Genomic DNA, 22,174 nt, shown 5'->3' with positions numbered 1-22,174 from the left:
ACTTGTTCAGGAAAGAACCTCTCAAGACTCCCGAGCACTCTGCTCGGGGGAAGCACAAGAGGACCTTGATCCGGGCGCAGCAGAAGCTTTCGGAGAGCATGATGTGATATGGCGAGTTAGAGTCCATCGAGAACAGGCGCCATCGAAGCCACCCTCCTCTTCTAATTACCAATGTATATATTGTGCATATAATCTGTATTAGCACGTCAACATATGGCCGTGTTAGCGCATGATATTCGGAACCTCCGCATGAACCGAACAGGTGCCGTGTGCTAGCGGTACCTGTCGAAGGTATTACCTGAAGTAAGCGACGGACAAAGTAACCGTGTAAGTACGGATATTGTGTTTAGGAACTGTCGAAGGTTGAAGTGTCAGCCAATCTTCAAACGGTAGAACCAATGACTGGAATATCCAAGGTACGGTGTAGCATAAAAAGGTTATTGCAGGCAAATCTAACGACCCGAATAAAAACCCCATTCGGTCACCCTGTCACCTGTGAGTGGCTCGCATTCAGACGAAACAGAAATGACGAGGCTGCGGCCTGTATCCGTCATCTAAAGTCTTTCGGATTACAGTAGAAAGCGACAGGTGCCAGAAAAAGAAAGAAAGCTTGCAGGGGGGATCTCATTTCATCTCGCTCAATGCAAACCAGCATGGCACTAATGCATCGCCTCGGGACTGTCACACAACAGCATGTCCCTGCGGCGGACGACAGAGCAGACACTTTTTGAAGAAGACGTGGGGTTTTTAAAGACCAGCCTCGCGCTAGAGGAACAATTGAAAAGAGAGCTACCGTCGACCCGAACTGCGACTGCCCGAATTGCGGAACAAATACCAGAGTGCGCACAGATTCAATTGTCTTGAACGGAGCAGTCTTTCAAAACATCCCACTTCCACCTCCAGGTCCCGGCACGCACCGCACATTAAAACGGCGTCATCCTGCAAGGGAAAGGATTATCACCCCCCAAGATTAGGACCCGGCCGTGATTGGCGCGGGAGCCTTATTGAAGGCCGGAAACGGTAAGAGACACGCACAGGCCATTCTTGTCCCACCTCGACAAGGCATCACAGGCAGCTGGCAAGCCCAGCGCGCACCTGGCTCGTGGCAGCCGAAAGGAAAGCGGAAAGCACGCCCGGGCCTCCCTCCCCACTTGCCTCCCCGGTCAACGAACGGACCCCTGCCAGAAAACAAAATACTACCCCGGTCCGGAATGGCGCGGTACGGTACCTGACTTGGCCCCAGCTCCAGTGTTCTCGCCCAAGAGCTTTGCACTTTGCAGAGAGACTCTCTGGTGTGCGCCAGCCTATTTTCTCCCCTTCTCTTTCACGACTCCAAACCTAGCTGCACGCGCACGCGCACGCGCACGCACACGACACCAATGGTTCTCTAGCACTCTCCCCGTTCGTAGTTAACAGCCCTATCGAGACAATTGACTTGTCTCGCCGCCCATTCATGTCGCTGTGAGCCTTCTTTCTCCGCGCCCTGGCTGGACATGGACAGCCTTGAGGATTATACTTTTTCTGTCCGAACTCAACTGACCCAGACTGGACTTGCAGCCTTAAGCCCTCCCATATTCCCACCGGCCTTCTCGTCATCATTCGCTCAAGACAGCTTGCCTCGGGATAGGAAAACGCAAACGCACTTGGCCACCAACTCCAGCGCGCATCCACAAATCGGTTCCGTCACTAGTTAGCCGACGCCTCCCACTCACTCGTTATACCTTGGGAGCCATCCAAACCACGCACCGACGCTCTTCTCTCGTAGCTTTCGTACAGATGTCCTCGACCCCTTGTTGAGCATCTCGCCCCTTTCCATCCCAACTACCAGCCTTGATTGGCCAATGGCGAGCAGAGATGGCATCCACTCCTTCGAACCGGCTCAAGCTCACGCCCGCCAACTCCCCCTTTCTTCAAAGACCCTCTCGATCTCCCATACGCGCACGCCCCGTCTACGATACATGTCTGTCTCTCAGGCGCGTTGTCGGCACGACCTGCACCTCCCCGACCGGCTTTGACACGGTCTACTCCTCGTTTGCCTACATCGCCGGCGGTGCCGTGGTCGTCGTCGATGTGTCGGGCGAGCACTACTCGCAGCGCTTCTACCGAGCCCGGCCCTCCGCTGTCCCAGTCTTTACCGTGTCCCCCGTCTCGCATGCGTCATCTACCCCAACCTCTACCCCCAAGGCCAACGATAGTAGGAACCGGGCCGCTGCCGCCTCCTCCCCGAGAGACTCGCTCTACGGCGGAGGAGGCTTGGAATGGTCCGACTCTCCCTCCTCGAAGACCTGGACGAGTCGCGAGCGGATAAAAGCCGCGACATGTCTAGCCCTCAGCCGAGATGGAAAATATCTCGCAGTCGGCGAGACAGGCTATGCCCCACGCGTCCTCATCTTCAGCCTGCAGGACTCGTCGTCCGACACGCCCCTGGTATCCATAAGTGAACATATGTTTGGGGTCAGGGCTGTTGCCTGGTCTCCAGACACAAAGTATCTGGCTTCACTCGGCGCGGCCAATGACGGCTTCCTTTATTTGTGGAAGATCGATCCCCGTACCGGCGCGGCCAAGCTATTCCAACAGAACCGCTGCACCTCGCACGTCAAGGGGATGGTGTGGATGGGCAGCAACCTGATCACCCTGGGTGTCCGCCATGTCAAGGTCTGGAGGGTCGAGGATGGCCCCTCTATCTCGCCTACCAAGCAGAGATTTGACGGGTCCTTTCCCGCCTCTCAGCAGGCCCACAAGCCTTTGCCTGGCAGAAACATTCTACTCGGCTCGCTGCTGGAGGCGACTTTTTGTTGCGCCATCGCGATCAGTGATAGCAAGGCCATCCTCTGTTCGGAGACGGGCAGTGTCTGCTTGTTGGATGATACTAATAGGCAGATGAAGCTAATCAGAGTCATGGATCTTGGCTTTAACGTTAGCTGCATTAGTAGTAGGAACGAAGATATCTTTATAGGAGGCAAGGACGGCCAGTTTGTCGTCCTCGGCATTGAAGGCATTTTGGAAGGCGCCCCAACACCGACCATTCACAGTCCTCAGTCGACTCAGGGCCTCCTTGCAATGGGGTTCCTGGCCGAGAATCTCGTCACGATCGACACACGACGATCAATTGACGTTTGGAGCCCTGAACACATTCCCGCTGGCTCCATTAGCGACCCAAATCATATTCCCATTCCCGGTCCCGGCGATCCCATCGTTGGCATACAGCGCCTACGCGAGACTAATAGTCTCGGTGCCGCTTTCTTCACATGGTCCGCTTCCGGAAAGGTTGATCTCTGGAACATGGACGGCATGATTCGGTCGTCTTTTGCTATCCCAATAGAGCGTACCGATATAGGGAGCGACTCGGAACCCTTCAACCAGCTGATGGTGGTGAGAGCCACAAATAACGGCAGTCTCTTCGTTGCCGGAGATAAGCTTGGAGTCCTGCGCGTCATAGACGCTTCCACCAAGGAGTCTCTTATGGAAACAAAGGCGCACTCCTCTGACTGCCAAGACATCACGATATTCGAGAGAAATTCGAGGGCTCTTGTGGCCTCCTGTGGTAGGGACCGCACGGTGCAGCTTTTCCATCGGTCACCCACTGGGGTATTTGAGCATTTTCAGACGCTAGAGTTCACAGCCAAGGTTGTGCAAGTGTTGATCCCCTCGGAAGACAAGATCTTGACGTGCTCTTTGGACCGGACTCTCCAAGTCTACGACCTCGTCGCAAAAGAAGGGGAGCCCGATGTCCTAGCAGCTATTCCCTTCAAAGTAATTTCCTTGAGGGCCTCACCGTCATCAATGGCCATTACGCCAGACGAAAAGACCGTCTACGTCTCGCTCCTGGACCGGTCCGTGTGCCAGTACGACGTCGCCACCGGGCGACTCTCTGGTTCCTTCAAATGTAACGATGAAGGAGGACTCGAAACTGTTGTCTTGGAGTCACTCACGTACGGCCAATACGCGGCTGGGGATCTTACCTTTCTTTTGGGCATTTCCAATACAGACAAGTCGGTCCGGTTATATGATGCCCAGTCGGGATCTTTCATGGACCGCGAGTGGGGCCACACTGAAGCTATCAACGGCGTTATCATGACCGATAGTGACGAGCTAGGGAGGAAGGTTGTCAGTGTGGGCGAAGACGGCACAATCATGATCTGGGGTCTGGACCTCCAAGACAACACATCTGGGTTGAGGACCCGCGATCCATCTCCCGAGAAGACGAGCTCGTTCACCTCACAACGGCCGCCGCTACGCCGAGTCCTTTCAAAAGCCGAGTTGGCCGAATTTCAACGGCCAACATCAAACGCCGGGCGCCGCTCCCCGCCCCGTCCTCTTCAGCGGCGGGCGTCCAAATTTCAGCTGGCAGCATCTGTAACACCTTCCATCCGGACGCCCTTGGCTGAGAAGCAGGCTAGTCCGCGGGGCACAGTTGCTGAAAACACGCCGTCACGTCGCGCCTCGTCAGGAGGCGCCAGCCCCTCGAGCAGCCCCCCGCCCCAAAGTCCCAAGAACCGGTCGCGGATATTAAGACGGCCTTCGCTCCCGGCTCTGAATATGACGCCGCCGTCGGGCATTGTCACATCACGCAAGAAATCGGGTTCGAATCTGCGCGGCAGCTATGGCTTTGGTAGTCTTAGCATGGCGACAGAACAGACATGCCGCCAGCTGCGCGCTTATCGTAAGAAGCTGACATCAACGGACTCGATCGACAGCGACGTGCTTGCTCAGCTAGATGCGGAGCTTCGTCTGACAGCCGCGGCTCTCGGCGAGCGTGCCATCCGAAGCCGGAGCAGTCGGGAGGCGGACCGCGGCAAGACGGTTAGCGAGGGAATGCTGAGCGGCTTGCTCGATGAGTACAGCGAACGCTTGGTCACAATGCTGGACGTGAAGCTCCGGTTGCGCCTGAGCGAGGAGGAGAAGGGTGCTTTGATCCGGGAGCGGCCCAGGACGGCGGGCGAGGGTTCAACCTCGCCGAGTTCTGGCGTGCTATGTGAAGAGCCTGCGCCTGTTTAAGGCTGGGTATTTGGTGAAGGGAAGGGTCGGATGGATAAAGAGAGTAGGATAAAATCTACACGGCGGAGGCAAAATTGGCGAAGGAGCCGGTGGGAAGGAGGTGATTGAGAGAAGCAGTAGTCGAGATACCCATTTTCTTTCATTTTTCTCTCTTCTTTTGGAGGCTTGTTTTGTACTGTATTACTTGCACATTTATTTCATTGGGTTTACTTGGGGATTCTGGCGTCTGGCGGTTTCATTCAAGTCGTTCTCTTTTCTTTTTTCTTATTTTTTTAAGTTGGTTTGGGTGGGCGGCGCGATGGGGTCATTGGGCAACTATTTTTCTTCTCTTACCCTGGGACAAAGGAGTCTCGGGCGAATCAATTGAATGCTGGCCGGGACTCGGTTTTCTTTTCCCTTCGTCTATCGGCTTGTCTTGATTGTTTATTCTCCTTTGGGGTTTGGCGATTACTCTGGACAGCGTTGGTTGTTTGCTTGACCTTTCTTTCTCTGTCTGCTTTTAATGTTTATACTTTTTCGGGCGAGACGGCTTTTGTGAAAAGAAATTGAGACTAGTATATATTATACGACAGAAATTATCCATCCTCTCCTCATCCCTTCCGCTTCTGGAGTTGGTGGACGCTTACTAGCACAGCAAGACCTTATACGACACCCATTCAGCCGACCACCGCATAATCTCTGGTAACTCTATAGGCTAGGTACCTACACATCTGTGCCGTGGCGTGATTGCTACAGAAGCTTGCTCTTCAGAGACGGCTTTTTTGAAGAGACGTTGAGAGAAAAACGCTCTGACTCACGCCGGCGGCGGCCGTTGCATCGAACTTGCCTCTCCAAGGGCGCGCGCGCGGGTCAGTGAAGTGGGCCGGGGTTGCTCACCGCCTTCGCTTAATGTGGCCGCCTTTGCTCAAGTGGCCGTTTTGCTGTGCTCCGTTTATTGCTCTCTCTTCCATGAGCCTTGATTGATGGAGTACCACCGTTTTTGGTGTGTCGGGACATTTTCACTCGCTCATGTCAATTTGTGTGTAAAACGATCTACAATTTCTCACCTCTCGTGTGAACACCCATTGGTTACCTTTATGTCGAAAACACGGGCAATGGCCTCATAGACGATGTCCCTTAGGTCGTCCTTCTAATGGTACGAGGCGCATCGGGGGAGAAACGATTTCGACACGCCAGAAGTTGCCGGTCCCTTCGACCCTTCCTCCTCCAAGGCCGGTTCGTCCATAACCAGCCATCCATTACCCTCGCTTGAGCCAATCTTGGTGTCTTTCGTCGCCATGTAGAACTCGATGGCGCGCCTCACACGTCTCCGCTGGTTTTCCTGGGCAGTGTGCATTTCATCGCCGACTTCAGAGCGAGTACGGCTGCTGAGTGAGAAGTCCCAAGAGCAAAATGGCTTGGGGAGCGATGCGGGCTTTCCATGTGCTCCTGCTTCTCTAAGCATTTTCTTGAGAGCTTCGACATGCTGATCCTTGAGCTTGACGAATAGCTCAAGCTCCAACCCAAAGACTAGATCAGGGCGTGAGGCCATAATGATATAATTTCGGTCTTTGATGAGAGGATGTGAGTGAAACTGAGAGCCCCGGTGATGAGTTCGCAACAGATCTATTGTGAATATTGAAGCAGAAGGCTTGAGTGTTTGGATAGAGACGAGGAGACAGATAATATAATATATAGATACATGGTCATGATACCTAGTGGACCGAGGCGTCCAACAGCCTGATTGTGCAATGCGTGCCACCTTTTTCATGTTTCATCATGATACCAACCTAGCTTGAGACCCAACAAGATGACAGCGGTGCTGCCCGTAAAGGCAGGGATCCGGAGAAGGCGGCGTTCGTTGTGTGACTTGCTCAAGTGGTTGGAACCGAGTCCACAATTCATCAAAGAAAAAAGGATCCTGAGCGGCATGTTATTCAACAAACTTTGCTTTAGAAATTCATGCATTCTCCAGACATAACCAAGACAACGGACCCTGTTGGTGAAGTACTTGTGTGTGAGCCAAGAGGCAAAGTTCTTGGGCAACGACTAGATTGTTGATCTCAGGCTATTTTTGGACTTTGATTATCGCCCCGGATACAATGTGCTTGTTGATGGCTTGAGATACGCAAACCATGGGGCGAACCGTGCCTCTTGGGTCTCACATCTCACCTCGAACAAAACCCCATTTCAGATGGAAAGTGGCTTTAAATAGCTTGGGATGCGAACCATGGGGCGAATTTACTCAACCCGCCTCTTATCGCCGTTTCTTTGTCTTTTGGGAATTTGAATTCGTATACTATGGGGTGAACCGCGCTCTTGGGACCTCACCTCTTCCCTCGTTGGTAGAGGGTCCCTAGAGGGCCGATATTGGTGCTGACGATAGCTTCGTATTGCCGGAAGTACGAATACACCTGCATCACTCCTTGGTACGGACTTGAGGACTGTAAAGCACGAGGAAATATCGTTATATTGAATGACCAGAAGGTCGTACATGACTATCAGTGATGTGATAACCTTATTCCTTTCCGACGGGCCGAATCTGACTGTATTGTCAAAGCCGTGGTACCACATATCGGCCTTACGCTTGAGAATGACGGAAGAGACGATATTGACGTGGAATCCCGTAATAACAGCCACATTGCTGAGGGTGAGGTCAAGCGTATTCTTTCCTTCAGGGCCGTTGAGGATCTTCTTGATGACCCAGGTGCCCCTGCCGTCAATGGCCAGGTGGCTATCTCCGACCTGAACGGAATCATCACCCGTAGAGGGCGTGAACGTACCGGGAACGAGCATCGCCTTCGAGTTGACAACATGGATCGAGGCCCCTGTATCAAAGATGACAGATCGTGAGAGTGGGTGAGGGCCGTAGTTGAGAGCGTTGATCATAGTGATCATGGTGGCGGTTTTGACCAGTCGTTCTTCTCTTCGGTGGTGCCGTTCTTGATCTTCTCGGCCAGGTCTTTCCACTAAGGCTTCTTCAACTGCTCCCGGGCATAGTCGAGCCTTTTCTGCGAGATCTGGTGCTTGCCCTTCTTCCCTGTGATGACTTCACGCAGGGCCCAGCACTTCTCTGGCTTGTGGAATGCGGCATCGGGTCGACAAGGGCATGTATATGTTGGTCGATCGCCCTCTGGCTTGCCGTTGAAGGTAGAGAAGGCGCTGTTGGACCTGCTTGGTTCAACTTCGCAGACCAGCCTGAATGCGTTGGCGTAATAGGGCAGGTCTTGCTCAGAGCCCTTCAGCTCAGCCTCTGCGCTCTTCATTACCACTGTGTTCATCCAGTTGGCGTTGTATGTTCCTGCCACTGCAAGAGCCACCTGGCGGGTGACAACGACTTTCCGGGCTTCCTGAGAACAGACCTGTATACTTCCCGAGCTCTTTCAGCCTCCTAACGTGTGGAAATCGACACCAGGGAATGGAGCTTCCTGACGATGTCCTTCAGGGTCGCTCTGTCGGATTCAGCGAGGTTCATGTACGTGGCTGCAGTGTTCGTACGAATCCATTCCTTGACCTCTCGAACCAGGTCAATCTCCCTTTCGTAGGACTTCTTCTCGCGTCGTTCTGACTCAAACGAACGCCAGGACTGCATTTGCTGTGTGGTTGCATTGTCGGCTAGGTCACGTAGTTCAACAGCGGTGCGGGGCGTGGCTTGAGGTTACCGACGGTCGAGGAAGTCTTCGAAGGTGCAGGGGAGTACCTTGATGAGAGGAAGCCAGTCGTTGTTATTGATGTCGACGGTGTCAAGGAGCTCTCTGTCGTTGGCGACCTTCTTTAGGCTGTTGTACCAGGCGGGCCAGTCTGACGGGCGCGTTAGAGTGGGCTTGTAGGCGGTTGTGGTCGTTACAGAGGCCATTGTTGACTTAGCCTACTGACTGGCTTGACGAAGGGCTGAATGAAGGACTGAACGAGGACTGAGGGCTTTGTTTGCTAAGATCACGAGCTTCGAGAGGGGTGCTGCAAACTGCTGTTGCGGAAGCTACTTTGGTGGTTAGGCCGGGCTCATAACTCTTGCACGTGATCGTAGTTGACAGCGCATTGAATTGTCTGAATTGTCTGTCTAAAAAAGGCCTAAAGATATAGGAAAAGAAGCCCCTATTTATACCTAAAAAGTAAACAAAGGAAATCTCGTGATACTAGAAGTGAGCGTCATAAAGGGCCTTTTAAGATTCAACTCGGTTATGGCTCGGATGTGGCTCAAATCTTAGGTGACACATTTCAACAAAGTCCCAGCCGCCACGATGAACAAAGCTCACCAGCCGACGAGGGGAAGTCCTCAAACCTCTCACCCTCAGGACTTCAAAGAGGTCTACCAATTCTTCAAGCCCCCTTTAAAGAGTGATATCAACAAGGCCGAGGATACAATGTCATTTTCAAACTACAGCATTTGCTGTTGGGTTTGCTGAGCTGACACTTGCGGTTACCAAAGTGTATTACGTGCGTGGCCCCAATGGAGAGAAGGAGAAATGGGGGTAGGATTAATTCATCTGGGCCAGTCTCAGCCATTTCTTTACGTCCTTCCGTAGAAGGCACATGATTAATTAGTAGCCATGACAGAAAAATTGAGGGCTGGCTGGACCGATGCTTCGATTACCTACATCTCGAAGTCCCCAGAACCCTCACACGTGACTCAATTGATATTTTGGCAGGGTGTTTTTGTAACTCTGTGGAGAAGAAGCGGCAGGGGCCAATGAAGAGACGCAGGGTCGTAGATGGTGAAATTACGGAGTTGCGGACCCCAGGAAAAAAGAGTTGCTGGTTTAAACGGAGAATCGTTACCGTTTTACAAAACGGCCCGTATCGAGACATGCATTCTGCCGACTTAAAAAGTATGAGGTGTGCCAGTCTCGCCACTTTTTAAACTGCTCGTAGAGCCGTATATTTTGGTGTCTGATCAATCTAGGTACTAGTTTCGGTTGCCTCTGACCGAGCCATATACATTATTCAAGTCCAGAATATCACCGACCAGAGAAATAAATACCCAAGAAACAATCGCCGGAATACGCCCCGCTGGTGTTACGCTCCGAATAGCGGCCCCCAGCATTAACCAAAAAAAACTCAAAGACCTCGACTCTCCTATCTCTCACATCCTAATCAACCAGTATTGGACAAAGTAAGAGAGAGGGAAAGAGAGAAAGCAAAAAAAAAAAAAACAGATGGGATATCATGAACGTACCAAGAGAAAAGAGGCTAGACAGTCCGAGTGAGGGGTGCTTGCTGTGCTGCACAACACGAAAAGAAGCAAGAAAAAAAGAGCCAAGGCAGAATTGCACTCAGCCTTGCCATTCCGTCCAACCAGACGGTAGCAGGGTTATACATAAACTCGGTGAGGCCCACAGCAAAAGGGCTTCAAAAAAAGAAATTCGACGCAAACCGACGTGTGCCGAAAGGGTTCGCGCAGATACGCTCAAATATTTCTTTGGAGCATCAATTGCTGCACACAACAAGGAAAAAAAGAAGCGAGCATGTCTTGTAATGCGCGATATTGATGAGACGAGGGCATTCGTCTCTTGTGCTGGTCCGCCGGCCCAGCAACCCGGGTGCCGGGGGTGGACTCGAAGCGGGGCCGCCAGCCGGAATGATGGAAGCGGCGTTTGCAGCTTGGACGCGTATTTTTTTTTTTATATCTTGGACGCGTCCTTGATGCAAGGCAACCAACTACGCGCCCAAGACAGAAGAAACCCGAGGTTTGTTTTCTTTCTTTTTTATGGCAACTCATTTCGTGTCACTTTCTAAATTGCCGCAAACCTATCCCTCTTCTTTTACGGCTTGCAAGCGCAAAGCTGGCCCCCCCCCCCCACTATCGCCTTCGTCTGTTGGCGTCTCGGTTTCTGCGTCGGTAACGATTCTCTTTTTCCAAATCGTGGAATTGTCCCCTGTCATATGGTTGAGGCTGGCCCAGTGGCCTCGAAGACGACAGCAGCGGTGGCTCCTCGGGGGGCAGCCTGAATGCGGCAGGCAGCTCGTTGTATTGCATTGCGTATCGAAACGTTTCCTCATCGAGCAGGCGGTGCTTGTGCAAGTGCTCAATGACGAAGAAGTCGGGCCGCATGTGGTCGGAGAGCTGGTACTCGTCGAAGATGTGGGCGCGGATGTGCTGCATGCGAAGCTCAAAGTTGGCGCGGCGCTCAGCGGGCTGGCCGGCGACGAAGGGGACGTGGTCGCAAAACCAACACATGAGGCGGGCGGGGAAGCGATCTTCTAGATGGCGGGCATGGTGTTCGATCCAGCCGGCCTCGTCGTCGCCGCGGAATGTCACTTGGCACCCCTTGAGGGCGCAAAACTCGCACCACAGCACAAACGAGTTCTGCTGCTGCGGCTGTCCGTGACCGACGTGGTCCAGGCCGGGGTCGAGCTGCTGCACGAGGGTATGGTGTGGATGCCCGACAATAGACCGGGTGGGCGCTGAGCTCTGCCCCACCGAGCTTGTGTCGTCGTAGCGAGTGCGCGGGCAGCTGAAGAGGGACGAAGAGGACATGTCGCTCGACTTGGTAGTGCGTGTTCTGGAAGTGGTGGCGACCGACGGTACTGTCGTGGAATATTCGGCATCGAGGTTTGCATCAAAGTCGGAGTCGAAACTGGCGTCGCCGTCGCCCGCGCCCGTCGGTGCGCGTAACGGTGGCGCCCATCGTGGGACAGAATCTTGGCTGAAGTAGGCTAGCGCTTGGCCCGCGGCGTACGATGATTCGCCATAGTTGTCTCGGATGAACCCGAAGATCTCTTGGGCATCGATATTCGACATCACGACGGTGCGATGGATGGCCGGCGGCCGCAATCGATCAATCCGTGACGGCCAAGTGCCCGACAAGGACGAAGGGGTCGTTCAAAAGGTGGGAGACGGATAAGCTGCGAGATGCGGGGGGTTGGCTTTGGGGCTTCCCATTGACTTTGACGGGCAGGGGGGTAGGCGCGCAACCAGTGTTAGACCCCCGCCGGCTACGCTACCCTTACGGACCAGGTGCTGCAATGGCAGACCCGACCCCTGGGCTCACCCACTGCGTTTCGCTACTGCGAGACAAGAATGCCGGGGAAGGAAAGTGTGCCGACCGGACGACGGTGTCGTCGGTCGGAACCACGGTCGGATCGGGAGAGGGAGCTCGCCGGCCCTTTTTTTTCTTGGTTTAATCAGCACAACCGGGCTCGCACAAAAAGTTTTTAGAGCGAGGCAAGCCGAAAAGCGTTTGAGAAAGCCGGGTTTGAATTTGGAAAGTCTGGGCTGGAGATGCAACTGAGGGCAGGGGGTTCGGCAGCCGTCCCTCATCCAGATGGAATTTTGGCGGCGGGGCGGGGTTTTTATCGGCGGCTGCCGTCCCTCTCCATTTTCCAAACCTCCCCACCCCTCTCTCATGGTCCCGCCCATTTCTCATTACCTACGATCGTCGCGGACCTCGAGTTGAGGTTGTGTAATAAGAGAACGGGACGGGAACGGGCGGCCCCCCCGGCGAATGGTTCATTGGAAGCTGCCAATCAGGAGGTTGTCAATGCCCACACCCACCCACCACACCCAGGTGATCCTCCTCCTTTCCCCATGTGTTGGACGCGGCAACCCGCCCAGTCTCAGACACGCGTTTCCTTTCCATGATTTCACCGCAAGGGATAGGCCGGTGTCGTTCTTGTTGGTTGAGATCGAATGTCGATGCCTAGAGTGTTCTCTCCCGTTGTTCTAATATTTCCTTCAATATATCCATCTGCCTGGCTTACTCCGTTCCTCTTCCCCTCTCAAAGTCACCCCGCAGCGGACACGCACGTACAAAGTCGGTCTTATCACAGGCAGCAAGCTGGGAGAGCGGGTGGTTTGGTCTGGTGGGTTTGGTGTGTACACCAAGAGAAACGACGACAACAAGACGAACAGAAAAAGCAAAGAAAAAAAAGGAAGCCGGCCGACCTAGGATTGCAGTGCATTGCAAGCTCGGCAATGCAGTGCAGCTAGCAGCAGCTCTCGAATGGAACCATGAGAGGGAAAAAAGTGAACCCACATACGAACCAATCCAATCCGGGGGACGGCGCCAGCGCGGCCACCGCAACGTTAAAGAGAGCGAGAGCGGGTTTCTGCCAATCCAGCACATCAGAGAAGCGAAAGCTGCACGTCCCCGTTGCACAGAACCGCAGAAAGAAGATGCACACCCAACACACATAGCCCATCCATCCTTTCTTTCCTTTCTTTTCATTCCTCTCTTACCACCAAACATGATCTATTGGGGATTTGTGGGTTGCGTTGGACAGGGGGAAACCCGCTCGGACACCCTCCTCTTCGCCTACCGTGCATCCCACACTCAAAGATCAGCGCCGGTGTTTATGTATACCCTATGTATAGATTTGATAAAACAACCGGACTAAAAGACACAGCTCCGCAAGCCGAGTCTTGTGGCTCGCTCACGAAAAGGGTGCTTGCGTGCTTGAGAGGAAGGGGGGGGGAATACGTGGCACGACAGCCCTGGCTCTCTCTCTCTCTCTTAGGTCTCTAGATCTCTGGCTCTCGATATCCTAGTTTTCAGCTCCCCGTGTAATCGTCTTCGTCTATCATGCTGCTGTCGATCGACACTGGCAACTCTCTCCATGTCTTGGTTGGCACCTTCCTCACCTACCTAAGGTAGGTATGTATGCATGCTCCTACGCTTGCTCGACCAGACGCACTTGCGCGCGCGCGCGCGTCCTCCCCTTGCCCCTCCCCCTTCCCAGAAGAGAACGTGGGAGCAGCAGGACTGTATTCCGCGGATAGAAGAAAAGAACATCCTACCGCCTCCTCCCCCCTACCGTAAGGGTAGTAGGGAATAAAGAAGCGGGACGAAAGTGGCGCGCAGAATGTTCGGGGGGGTGGGTGGGCTGGATGGATGGATGCCGAAAACCAACAAGCTCCATAGCTTCTTTTTTTCATGTGCGTGGCTTTCAGACTCGGTTGGGGTCAAGGGGGAGAGGGGGAAGAGGAAAGGGGGAGGAAGGAGAGGGGCCATTTTTTGGAGGCTCTGCGGGCATGGGAGCCAATGAAGTTGGCTTGTTTTATTCCTTGACGCACGCACACACATACGTATCATCAGCCCATGAGAGCTGTCCGAAAAGGCGCTGCTACATGCATACAGACATTGCTCTCGACCCCACCAGACCACCAACCACAACCCATCTCGTTCTCGGGTTCCCCGCCGTACATGGCACTTGCTGATCAGCTTGTATGTATTTATCGTGCATGCGCTATGTAGCCGTCCCGGCGGCAGTGAGCCGGCCGGCAGTATTGACAGAGTACAGTAAGTACAGTACAGAACGCAGACTGGAGGGCAGACTATTATCGGATTCAAAGGAAGAAGCCGAGCTTGGCGCTTGCTTTCCTCCCCCCACACCTCTTCCATGCTCAGCTTCCACTTTCTTGAGGGACTGGCTAGAATTCGAGCCACGATCGATGGACGAGGTAACACACCATGACGCGACGAGAAGACATGCATGTTTATGGTTCGCTCTCTCTCCAGAGTGGGCAGGCGCCGTCTTAACGAATGGAAAAGAGAGATCAATCCGATGTTGGTGTTATGTTCGTCTTTGCCTTTGTCTCTTGTAGCTTCCCGTAGCTTTGTGCCATAATCGGTGTGACAAGCTCCCCCGGCGCATCTTGCGGCTCTCTGGCGGGGAAACAGACATCTCCGTCGCGCAGCTGACCTCGAACCCCCGCCCAAAAACGCCATGGCGCGACCGGGATTTTGATGCCAGCATTGTGTCCCCATGTCACCAGAGGGCGGCGCTCTCCAAGGGCACTTCACTCGGGACTGCAAAGAACCCGGGCCTTGGTGATGACATTTCTGTACTGCAGGTGGCCTCCGCTCTCGTCGCCGATCTTGATGATGCCCGGAAACGTGACGCAACAAATGTCCCTCTCGGCCAGGCCGTCCTCGTCCTCGCCGCCAATGTCCTCCATGGTCGAGGCGTCGAACATGACGCGCTGGTGCGGCAGGATCTCGGGCATACTGACCTTGAGCACGGCCTTCTGCACGGCCAAGAGCTGCGAGAGCTCGATGGCGCTGCCGACGAGCGCCCGCAGGCCCTGGTCGCGCGGCTCGGCCGCGCGGGTGTCCGTGATGGCGTCCAGCATGTCGTTGACCCGTGACATGACCGTGTCTGTGATGCTGGCCGTCTCTGCCTGCATCTTCTCGCCGGCCGCTTTCTTCAGGATGGTGAGCGTCAGAGACCGCCATTGGTTAATCGTCTCTGGCGACGATGCTGCGTAACACAGTGAGTCACTCATGTACATCCCCCCAAAAAGACACGACTGGCGAACATGGAGGCTCCTTACCGAATGAGCCGAGGAAGCTCTCTACCTCCGTGACTTGCTCGGCCTGCTCGCTGGACAGGCCGATGAAATAGGTGTTAAACACCAGGTCCACGAGCAGGCGCGAAATCATGGACTGGATTAGGTGGACCTTAGCTGTCGATGCGAGGTCTTCATACATGGGGACCAGGCGGCTGAGTTCTGACATTGTAGCTTCGTCGGCTTTGGCTAGGTCTGCACCCTTGATTGTCAACCGGGGGTCGCGCATTTTGACTGTATTTTATTATACAAAGACGAGAAGGTTGAGACATAAAAAAAACACTGACCAATCTTGGCTCGCCGAAAGTTGACCAAAACCCAGTTCTGGAGCCCGTTCCCGAGCCTAGCCATGCCGTCGCCAAACACCTCGTCGCTAGTCTGGGCCTGGCCGTCGGAGCGGGTGCTGGTGCTGACCCACTCCTTGAGGCCGCGGATCTGGCCGCGCAGGTCGCGGATCTCGTCATCGCGCTCGTAGACGTCGCGCCGCGCGTCGGCCAGGCGCGCGCGCAGCTCCTCGCGCTCGGCGCCGCGCAGCTCCGTCTCGGCGCGCAGCATGCCCACCTCGGTGTTGGCCTGCTGCAGCTGCTGGCCGAGCGCGGCGCACTTGGCCTGCCAGAACGACGCCGTCTCGCTCTCAGCCGAGCTCAACTTGTCGAGCTCGCGCTGGAACTCCGTCTCCATCACGCCCAGCTCGCTCTCGAGCGACGCGATGCGCGCGTCTCGGTCCTTGAGGGCTTCGGCGGCTGCGGCGGCGGCCGCTGTTACTGCTGTCGCTGCGATCCCCGGTGGCGAGGATGAGCTGCTCCTACCGCCGCCGCCGCCGCCGCCGCCGCCGTTGACGCCGATTCCCCCAGAGTCTTTCCCAGCCCCCGCGGGCGCCATGCTTGGGTCGCGACTTCGGCGGCCGCCCGGGGCAGGAGAGGAGGCGCCGCTAAGGGCGGCACGGGGCGGAGGGGCTATGACGGAGGCGGCGCGGGCGTTCGGCGAGGACGAGGACGAGTCGGCGGTGGTTCGGATGGGGCGCGACGGCGAGCCGGGCCCCGAGGGAGCACGGCGCTTTTCCGACGTGCTCATGCTTGTCGATGCTGCTGTCTTGGTCTTGCGAGGCATCAAGAACACCAAGACAAGTCGTCTGCACTGTTAAGGTCTGGTCTGGTCTGGTCTGGGCCGTGGACAGCAATCAAGCTAAGGCTGAGGCTGAGGTTGAGGTTGCAGAAGATGCAGACTAGAACTTGGGGTGCTGCCGTCGCCCGCCAGCATCACGGCATGGCTTTTTCTTTCTTTTTCGCCTTGCAGCCGCTATCAAAAGGTCGCCGACGCTAACCAATGTCCAACTCCAAATAGTGCGAGCCGTTGTCGGCTGTGGCTGCCTAAACTTTCATTTCGGATTGTACGGGAGGATGGTGGCGATTCAGTTGTTTAGAGTTGGAGTTCGAGCTGGTCGTCAACCATCTTCAATCCTTTTCTGTCTGCCTATTTTAGGTCAGGAGTTACACGGCATGCGGCCCAGAGAGTCGCTCCAAGCGGCTGGCTACCTGACCGAACTAAGGTGCCTGCCCTGAGTAGGTAGCTGGGGACGGGGCGGATACCGGTGTGGTGGGGGCCCAGGTCCCGTCCCCCAGATCCTGGGCAGCCCCGGGTAACCTTGCTGACGCCCAACTTTCAGGGATAGGCCCCCTAGTTATCGGCCCAGAAGTCGGATTTCCAGGGCAGATATCCCATTCCACTTTTATTCAGTCTCAGTCAACCGTCTTCGCATAAAACAAAATATAACAAAAGAAATATATAGACACATCGCAAAACCAGAACTAAAAAAGAACTAAAAAAACTAGCAGGAAGGATCTTTAACCTTCGCGCTTTGGGCCCTTTCTTTCACCCCTACGAATGGAATACGACGTGATGAAATAGGAGGGCATTGGGTTCTCGGGTGCACAGCATATATTTATTTGGATATATGTATGGGCTGACATGGAAAACTGGCCCTCGAATATGGGAGACATAGATATGGATGGATTATATGGAAGAGTCCAGGAAGAAAGAAAAGCTTCCAGTTTTCTCTTCAGAAGCTGATCTCTGCTTCGACTTCGTATGCTTCGTCCTCTACGCCGTCGACGTCTGTTTTCGTTGCGCCCATCTTGCAGATGGCGATGCTGCTCAGGCCCACATCCTGCATCCAGACGTGGTCCTCGTACCTGTCGAGAATGCCCCTGGCATCGACGGTCAGCCTCTCCCACTTCTTGCCACCGCCGCTACCAGCCTTCCGCTGCTGCTTCTTGTCCTTGCCCTTGACGTAGATGGTGTTCATGATGGTTGCGTGCAGCAGCAAGGGCCGGTTCTCCTCCGTCATCAGCTCGGCTTCCCGGAACACGGCCCTCACCTTCTCGCAGAACGCCTGCAGCGTGCCCAGCCGGTCGACTGGCGGTGAGTAGAGCACTGCCGCTTTGGCGGGCGGCTGCATCGACCCGAGGCCGCGCAGCGTGATTGTTAGAGGAGCCCCGTCTTGTGGCGCCGTGGCTTCGACCGCCTTCCCCTTGTCGTCATCCGCCACCTCCGTCGTCACCGCTACCACTGTCTTGTCTTCTTCTACTTTAGCCCCTAGCATAGTCGGGGGCGTTATAGAAGCGAGAATCTCTCTCGGCCTCAGCGACCGCAGCAGTTCGATGGCCCTGTCCAGCCCTTCGTTTTTGGGGAAACTGAAGACGCCGAGCGTGAGGTGCAGCGTGCCGACGGGCCGAATCGCTTCCTCCGGGACCCCGAAGCTCAGCGGGCTCGAGACATCGGCGCGGAACGTCGCTAGACTCTGGACGAGCTGAGGGCGCGACGCTGCCGTGACGAGTGGGATGCAGAGGAAGTGTGTAGGAGCTGCCTTTGAGGGCACCATGTCCCCGCAGCCTCGTGCTACCAAGCTCTTTTTTATCTTCTGTGTCTTTTGTATGTTTCGGTAAAGCAGGACAAATTCACGAAGTTGGCCTTCTGGTCTTGAAGGATGACTCGTTCTCAGTAGCCTTTGTCCACACAATACCGAGTACAACGGTTCTCGGCCACGAGCTAAAAGTTCCACGGTATGGATGAGACCGATTCGCCGTGGCGGGAGAGAAAAGAAGATTCTCTTAGAATCCGCGATGTTGTTTCTGAAGTGGGTGGGAACTCCGATGTTTGGGGTGGGAGCAATGGAAATGTGTCGAGATGATGCCTTCCTAGGGTTGTATATGAGTATTCAATGGGGCCTGTGCTTCGCGGCCAGGGTTAACTTAGATGTGCTGGGGCTATAGGGTGAAGGAAGTACTCCCATACTGAGGATTACTTCAGATTGATGTTCCCATGCCTTTCCTTCCCTTCGATTTCTGCAGTCTTTAACGTTTTCCGACGCCCTAAAGCAATGATATATACTCTACCACCGTGCTCAAATAGACAAATTTACGCCGTTGCCGATTCCTCAATTTCGTCTTCTAGAGAAATACCCTGCCCTCTCATCACCACGTGGTATTATTATAGAGGCTCCATGTAGAGATGATATGGGAAAGGTTTTAAGCTACTTAAGCGGCATGATAGTGAATTGAAGAAAGCTCAGAGAAGCCGCCCCTAACTAATAAACTACCCCAGATCGAGACTTCTTTTCCAACGACTCGAGGTCTGGCAAGGACCGCATGCGCTGGCTTGCCCTAAGAAATCAGGATGACTGATTCCATATAACCCATCATGCAGTAACCCGTGAATCCGCATGCTGCCAGCTGAGTTCGTGGGAGGCGCCCCATCTGGCAGCCAATGTCAAAAATGCGCAAGTTGCGAGGGGAAAAAAAGATGTCAACACAAAAACAACAAAGAAGACAGCTTCATGTGTCTCCTGCGCTCCAGCTCGTCCTCAGCCTGGGACCTCCGCCAAGCTCCAAATAACTCCACCGCCCATGCATCCTCAAGAGCTAGCCATCGTTGGTCGAGTTGTCACCTGGGGATATCACAGATGATCGACAAGGACGAAATAGTATCGCGGTCGGGATGGACATTACTCGGTCACCTCGAAAAACTTCTTCATCGCCTTATCTAGTTCCTTGGTGTCGACCTTGACCGCCTTGAGAGCATCTGTGATTTTTTGCAGGCAAACGTTCTCGTCGGGCTCCGTGGATCCGTCAACGGTCAACTGGTGACCGTACTGCTGGATAACTTGACAGCTGTCTCTTATCTTATTGAATCCGAGTGTCGCCGAAGAGCCTTTGAGGAAGTGACCCAAGCCGGATAGGGTATCGAGGTCCTTTTCGGCGCTTTCGTGGGGGAGAGGCGTGATTATTAGCCAAAAAAAAAACTAAAAAAAAACTAAAAAAAAAAACTTCAAGATTACGCAGCGGCGCGCCACGTAGGCTGTCCTGGACAAATGGAGGAGCCACATAGAGCCTAAGTAAGGCAGGGAGGCTCGGAGCTTGGCTGGCGTACGCAATAGCAACCCCGCGAAGCAGAGGGGGAGAAGACATCACTGCCTGATAAATACTTACAGCGCTTCCTCCATCTTCTGGAACGTCTCGATAGCTTGGTCAAAGAAGTTCAAAACCAGAGGCCCGCTGAAGTCACGGTCTGCTTCACTCTCGTCCATCTCCAGGATCTGAGAGAAGATCGTGTTGTCGACATGATCTCCGAAGTCGGGCATTGTGAGGGATTCTTCGTCGTCCTATAATTGTCCCTCCATGGTCAGCGGCCGAAGACGACGCGTGGCAGAAGACACCATGATCATGCGCCGGGGCATCCACGAACCCTGTCGTCCATCTCAGACGTGGTACGGATAAGTAACCCGTAGACAAAAGGAGAGTGGAATAGAGAGCTCCAGCTGGGGCTCTTCGGCGACAGAATAACTCGAGAGAAACTCGGCCAGGGGGGAGGAGGCCAAGGGGAGCCAGATAGGTAGATCAGGTGCCCAGGGCTGCAGCATCTACACTAGGAGCCCCCCAGCACTTAAGTACCTGACCCCTGTTGCTCAAGCGGGTGCGAGTGGGAAAAGCAGTGTGAGCGGGAGTGCAGTGAAATGAGTACCATGCCCCCCCGTCTGCCTCCGGCAGGCTAGAGGAAAGCGGAGAGACCCGCGGGTAGGTTATACACGGAAAGGGAAAACGAGCTTACACGACACGGCCGACAGCACAAGCTATTTCAAGTTATTTAGCACGGGGCACTGTGCGGCCGGTCTAGAGTGGGCGTCCGGGCAGCGGCAGCAACTCGCGGGGATGGCCGACGTTGACGTTTACGGGAACCTGACTTCTTGTGGTTTACGGGTCAACATGGCCCATCGGAGCGGAAAGGTCACCAGGGGATGAAAGAAGCCGAGTCTGGCCGTAAAATTTACCTACTCGTTACTGAGTACTAAGATAGAAGCGTAGAGTGAGCGCGGTGTCCGAGATGTGTTGTGCGGCGTGGCAGGGTGACGGGGTCCCAGGGTGAGAAGCTATCGCCAGCGTCAGGGCGAAATTTTGCAGCGGGGTAGAGGGCGAGGCCACAACAACTCGATTGTTCGTTCGTCCTTGTACTAGGCTGTGACAGAAGCGGAGGTATGGTGGAAGTAGGGAGGTTGACGAGCGGCCTAATAGGGTAGTGCAGGGTGTGGTGAAGAGAGTCTGAGAGGCGGGCAGGTAGATGTGACTTCAAGTTCTCTAGGGTGCTGCTGTAAGGTGTGGGCAGTCGAGTTGAGTGAGGTGGTGGTGGAGTGGTGGAGGAGTGGGGAGACTGGGACGGGGATGCGGCAACGGCAGCTAGGCAGGTAGGGGTAGGTAGCGATGCACGTATTAAGGTAGGTATGTATCTATGTAAGGTGGGCAAAACGGGCCTGCTATTTGAGAGCGGTGAATTCGACTAGGTCAGGCTCTATCTGCTGGCATCGGGCGAGAGACGATTGAGTTGGGACTGTTTGTTCGTTCCATCTGTACTAATACAAGGAAGGTAGAACCTTCTCTCTTTGTGAGAGGCGAGGCAAGGTGGCCGAGGCATGGGCGCGCAATCTTCCCTGGACGGCAGTCGCTATCTTCTCCAACTGAAAACCGCAAACCGCGAACCGCGAACCGAACCTATCTAACCTAGGTACAGACGCCCGCGTGCTAAGTCCAAAGTTTGCACATTGCCTTACATTGCCTACCTTACCCAAGTGGCTGATGCCCGGGGCTTTTGCTGAGCAGGTATGATCTTGAATCTTAGACACTACTAGGAGCCTGGGAACACATGGACGCAACCGCAAAAATCACAGTGATGATGCGACCAAACTCCACAATGTTCCATATCCAGGCATGGCAACGGAATGTTGAAATAAGGAGCCGATTACAACAAAACTTAAACCGAACCCCCCCGAGAAATAGAAGCTAGGCAATACCTTAAGCTCAAATAGCAGAGGTTTATTAGATACGCCATGATTATACGCATCACCGTACCACAGCCGCGCGTGAGGCTTCCATTTTGTTCTCAACTGCCTTCTTGTGAGTTGAGCCGTTGTCTGCCCCCACACCCGACTTTGGATGTGGCATGCTCCCTTATTGGCGACAATCATGTGGTTCCATCTTTTTCCCTGGCGACAGGGCGCGCGTATGACTTGGACGGTGGGGACCCCGGGACATCTTTCTTCACCTCATCGGTTTTCGCCCTCATCGGTTTGCCTTGTACCGTGTACATACATACATACACGCGCACTGCATTTAGAGATCACCTTATTCAGTGTTGGTCTGGCTGCCAGTGGATAGGGTCAGTAATGATCGACGCTCCAGGCGGCCCAAGCTCCCCTTTTCCTTCAATTCGTCGGATTAGTAAAGGGTCTCGACGGGCCGGAGCTCCTTGGCTCTCGTGTGCTGTTCGAGCAACACAGGAAGGTCCCATGGTTTGGCAAGCGATGTCATCAATCGTTGTACAAGTACAGGTACAGCGTCCGGAAAACGCACGGGGAGAAAG

At 54.4% G+C, this 22,174-nt stretch overlaps 6 protein-coding genes across 6 annotated transcripts; 1 reads left to right on the top strand and 5 right to left on the bottom strand.

The window, feature by feature from the left end:
• Nucleotides 1–1,854: 1,854 nt before the first annotated feature.
• Nucleotides 1,855–4,998, top strand: B0T26DRAFT_680093 (quinon protein alcohol dehydrogenase-like superfamily; the record flags this gene model as incomplete). The annotated part of the gene is made up of 1 exon (XM_060440448.1): nucleotides 1,855–4,998. The coding sequence occupies one exon, from the start codon at nucleotides 1,855–1,857 to the stop codon at nucleotides 4,996–4,998; it is 3,144 nt and encodes a 1,047-aa protein (XP_060291499.1).
• A 936-nt stretch (nucleotides 4,999–5,934) lies between these two features.
• B0T26DRAFT_806186 (uncharacterized protein) lies at nucleotides 5,935–9,035 on the bottom strand. Its single transcript, XM_060447184.1, has 7 exons — nucleotides 8,678–9,035; nucleotides 8,411–8,572; nucleotides 8,047–8,339; nucleotides 7,411–8,017; nucleotides 6,973–7,026; nucleotides 6,768–6,846; nucleotides 5,935–6,507 (listed from the first exon to the last, which is right to left on the bottom strand). Exons 1-7 carry the CDS (start codon nucleotides 8,831–8,833, stop codon nucleotides 6,128–6,130), a joined length of 1,731 nt encoding a protein of 576 aa, XP_060291498.1. The 5' UTR covers nucleotides 8,834–9,035; the 3' UTR covers nucleotides 5,935–6,127.
• Nucleotides 9,036–10,915: 1,880 nt separating this feature from the next.
• On the bottom strand, nucleotides 10,916–11,416 carry B0T26DRAFT_602213 (uncharacterized protein; the record flags this gene model as incomplete). The annotated part of the gene is made up of 1 exon (XM_060435755.1): nucleotides 10,916–11,416. A coding segment is annotated over one exon (501 nt), but the record flags the coding sequence as incomplete, so codon positions are not given.
• A 3,300-nt stretch (nucleotides 11,417–14,716) lies between these two features.
• Nucleotides 14,717–16,000, bottom strand: B0T26DRAFT_627223 (uncharacterized protein; the record flags this gene model as incomplete). Its single annotated transcript, XM_060436199.1, has 3 exons — nucleotides 14,717–15,177; nucleotides 15,251–15,460; nucleotides 15,553–16,000. Coding segments are annotated over 3 exons (1,119 nt in total), but the record flags the coding sequence as incomplete, so codon positions are not given.
• Nucleotides 16,001–16,997: 997 nt separating this feature from the next.
• On the bottom strand, nucleotides 16,998–18,535 carry B0T26DRAFT_726439 (kinase A anchor protein). The gene has a single exon (XM_060442822.1). It carries the CDS (start codon nucleotides 18,144–18,146, stop codon nucleotides 17,325–17,327), a length of 822 nt encoding a protein of 273 aa, XP_060291495.1. The 5' UTR covers nucleotides 18,147–18,535; the 3' UTR covers nucleotides 16,998–17,324.
• A 733-nt stretch (nucleotides 18,536–19,268) lies between these two features.
• Nucleotides 19,269–19,904, bottom strand: B0T26DRAFT_680088 (signal transduction histidine kinase; the record flags this gene model as incomplete). Its single annotated transcript, XM_060440447.1, has 2 exons — nucleotides 19,269–19,524; nucleotides 19,753–19,904. 2 exons carry the CDS (start codon nucleotides 19,902–19,904, stop codon nucleotides 19,269–19,271), a joined length of 408 nt encoding a protein of 135 aa, XP_060291494.1.
• Between the last annotated feature and the right edge of the window lie 2,270 nt (nucleotides 19,905–22,174).

Source organism: Lasiosphaeria miniovina (assembly GCF_030549165.1).
Source record: "Lasiosphaeria miniovina strain SMH2392-1A chromosome Unknown B0T26scaffold_7, whole genome shotgun sequence".
Classification (NCBI taxonomy): domain Eukaryota; kingdom Fungi; phylum Ascomycota; class Sordariomycetes; order Sordariales; family Lasiosphaeriaceae; genus Lasiosphaeria; species Lasiosphaeria miniovina.
The sequence above is the reverse complement of the archived record's forward strand: the minus strand, read 5'-3'. Positions and strand labels throughout refer to the sequence as shown.

Bases quoted from the DNA above. Each gene is read 5' to 3' on its own strand.
- B0T26DRAFT_806186 (XM_060447184.1), bottom strand. From the start codon at position 8,833: ATGGCCTCTGTAACGACCACAACCGCCTACAAGCCCACTCTAACGCGC. The intron at 8,018-8,046 runs GTGCTGGGCCCT...AAGTCATCACAG, and splicing joins GCATTCCACAAGCCAGAGAA to GGAAGAAGGGCAAGCACCAG. The intron at 7,027-7,410 runs GTACCAAGGAGT...TCAACAATCTAG, and splicing joins GCTTTACAGTCCTCAAGTCC to TCGTTGCCCAAGAACTTTGC.
- B0T26DRAFT_726439 (XM_060442822.1), bottom strand. From the start codon at position 18,146: ATGGTGCCCTCAAAGGCAGCTCCTACACACTTCCTCTGCATCCCACTC.